General features: G+C 46.7%; 1 protein-coding gene across 1 annotated transcript in view; it reads left to right on the top strand.

Moving 5' to 3' along the window:
• LOC119587397 (lysosomal aspartic protease-like) overlaps positions 1-666 on the top strand; it is a 14,077-nt gene that overhangs the window by 7,583 nt on the left and 5,828 nt on the right. The window contains 2 exon segments of the mRNA XM_037936136.1: positions 419-533; positions 535-632. Coding sequence (XP_037792064.1) covers positions 419-533; positions 535-632 — 213 coding nt within the window.

The following is a 666-nucleotide window of genomic DNA, read 5'->3' as shown; positions in this document are numbered from 1 at the left end:
TGGTACGTTTCCTCTCCAGATGAGTGATTCCGGAGCCAGAGACGCTGGGCTGAAGGAAGAGGAAAAACGTAGCGTTAATACTTTTATTAGCATTGTCCTTTCTCATGTTGTAATGACCACAGGAGGAGAGGTATTTTGGAATAAAGGGCAATAGGTAAAAGAGTCAGGAAGAAACACTCTAGATTGAAGTAAATGCGTTTATATGTTGTTTTTTCGGTTCATTAGGTAAAAGAGTAAGAATGAAATATAAAAAAAGATAATAAATAAATAAATAAATAGAATCTAAAATATAAGGGAATAAAAAAAGATAAAGAACAAAAATAACCCAATTTCTCTAGAATTAGAAGTATCTTGGCATGACGCTTCCCGCTCCAAGCCGCGCCTTCCCATTGACCCCCTCCCCTCCTCCTCCTCGAAGCGACGTCGTGTCTGTCGGCGACGTCTCCATCACGGACCAGACCTTCGCCGAGGCCACGCAGGAGCCCGGCCTGGCCTTCGTCGCCGGGGCATTTGACGGCATCATCGGCATGGGCTTTCACCGAGATCTCCGTCATGGGCATCCCGACGGTGTTCGACACGATGGTGGCTCAGGGCGCGGTCGACGAACCCGTCTTCTCGTTCTATCTCAATCAGTGAGTCGGGAGTAAGCCAGTGTTCTTTTGTGTG

Source organism: Penaeus monodon, chromosome 22 (assembly GCF_015228065.2).
Source record: "Penaeus monodon isolate SGIC_2016 chromosome 22, NSTDA_Pmon_1, whole genome shotgun sequence".
Classification (NCBI taxonomy): Eukaryota; Metazoa; Arthropoda; class Malacostraca; order Decapoda; family Penaeidae; genus Penaeus; species Penaeus monodon.
Note: the sequence above shows the minus strand (reverse complement) of the source record. Positions and strands in the feature narration are given on the sequence as shown.